General features: G+C 55.8%; 1 protein-coding gene across 1 annotated transcript; it reads left to right on the top strand.

Moving 5' to 3' along the window:
* The first annotated feature begins 116 nt into the window (after positions 1-116).
* Positions 117-958, top strand: LOC104521349 (DDB1- and CUL4-associated factor 8-like). Its single transcript, XM_010163315.1, has 2 exons — positions 117-165; positions 258-958. The coding sequence occupies exons 1-2, from the start codon at positions 117-119 to the stop codon at positions 956-958; spliced, it is 750 nt and encodes a 249-aa protein (XP_010161617.1).
* Positions 959-965: the final 7 nt, after the last annotated feature.

A 965-nucleotide genomic window follows, 5' to 3' on the forward strand; every position in this document is an offset into this window, starting at 1 on the left:
TCCTGCCCGTGACCCCAGCCCCTCTCCTGCCTGTCCCAAGCTCTGCAGCCACCTTGCTGTAGGACTCACTGGAGTTTCCCTCTTTCCCACACAGGGTGAGCACTCTGGAGAACACGATGTCGGATAAAGGAAGCAGCATGGATGGGAAAACAGATATAGTGAATGGTAAGGGTGCTGGTGGGGGGGACTGGTCTCTCTCCCCATTTCCTGGGGTCTCCCACTGGGGGAAGGCTCACGGTGTTGTCTGCATCACGTAGGCAGCTTGTCCAGTAGCCCAGAGGAGATGTCAGCTGAAGAAGGTCGAGAAACATCCTCTGGTATCGAGGTGGAAGCTTCTGACCTGAGCTTGAGCCTCACTGGAGATGATGTTGGACCCAATCGTACCAGCACGGAGAGTCGGGACACGGACACGGAGAGCTCAGGAGAAGAGAAGGACTCTGACAGCATGGATGACACAGGTCACTACTCCATCAACGAGGAGAACCGTGCCCTGGACCGATCACACTCAGAGGAGGAAGAAGAAGAAGAAGAAGAAGATGATGAAGAGGAAGAACAACGATCTCACCGCCGAGCTCAACGCAAACGTGCCAACCACGACCAAGACTCTTCGGATGACGAGCAAGCTTTGGAGGACTGGGTGTCCTCAGAGACCACGGCCTTACCCCAGCCCCGTTGGCAGGCTGTCCATGCTCTTCGAGAAAGGGAGCTTGGGTCTAGCTCTCGTTTTGTCTACGAGGCTTGTGGGGCCAGGGTCTTCGTGCAACGTTTTCGCCTCCAACACGGTTTGGAAGGTCACACGGGTTGTGTCAACACCCTGCACTTTAATCAACGTGGGACGTGGTTGGCCAGCGGCAGCGACGACCTCAAAGTGGTGGTGTGGGACTGGGTCAGGAGACAACCCGTGCTGGAGTTTGAAAGTGGACATAAAAGCAATGTCTTCCAGGTGAGGAGGGTGTAAGGAGGGT

This window comes from Antrostomus carolinensis, unplaced genomic scaffold, assembly GCF_000700745.2.
Source record: "Antrostomus carolinensis isolate BGI_N321 unplaced genomic scaffold, ASM70074v2 Scaffold44352, whole genome shotgun sequence".
NCBI lineage: Eukaryota > Metazoa > Chordata > Aves > Caprimulgiformes > Caprimulgidae > Antrostomus > Antrostomus carolinensis.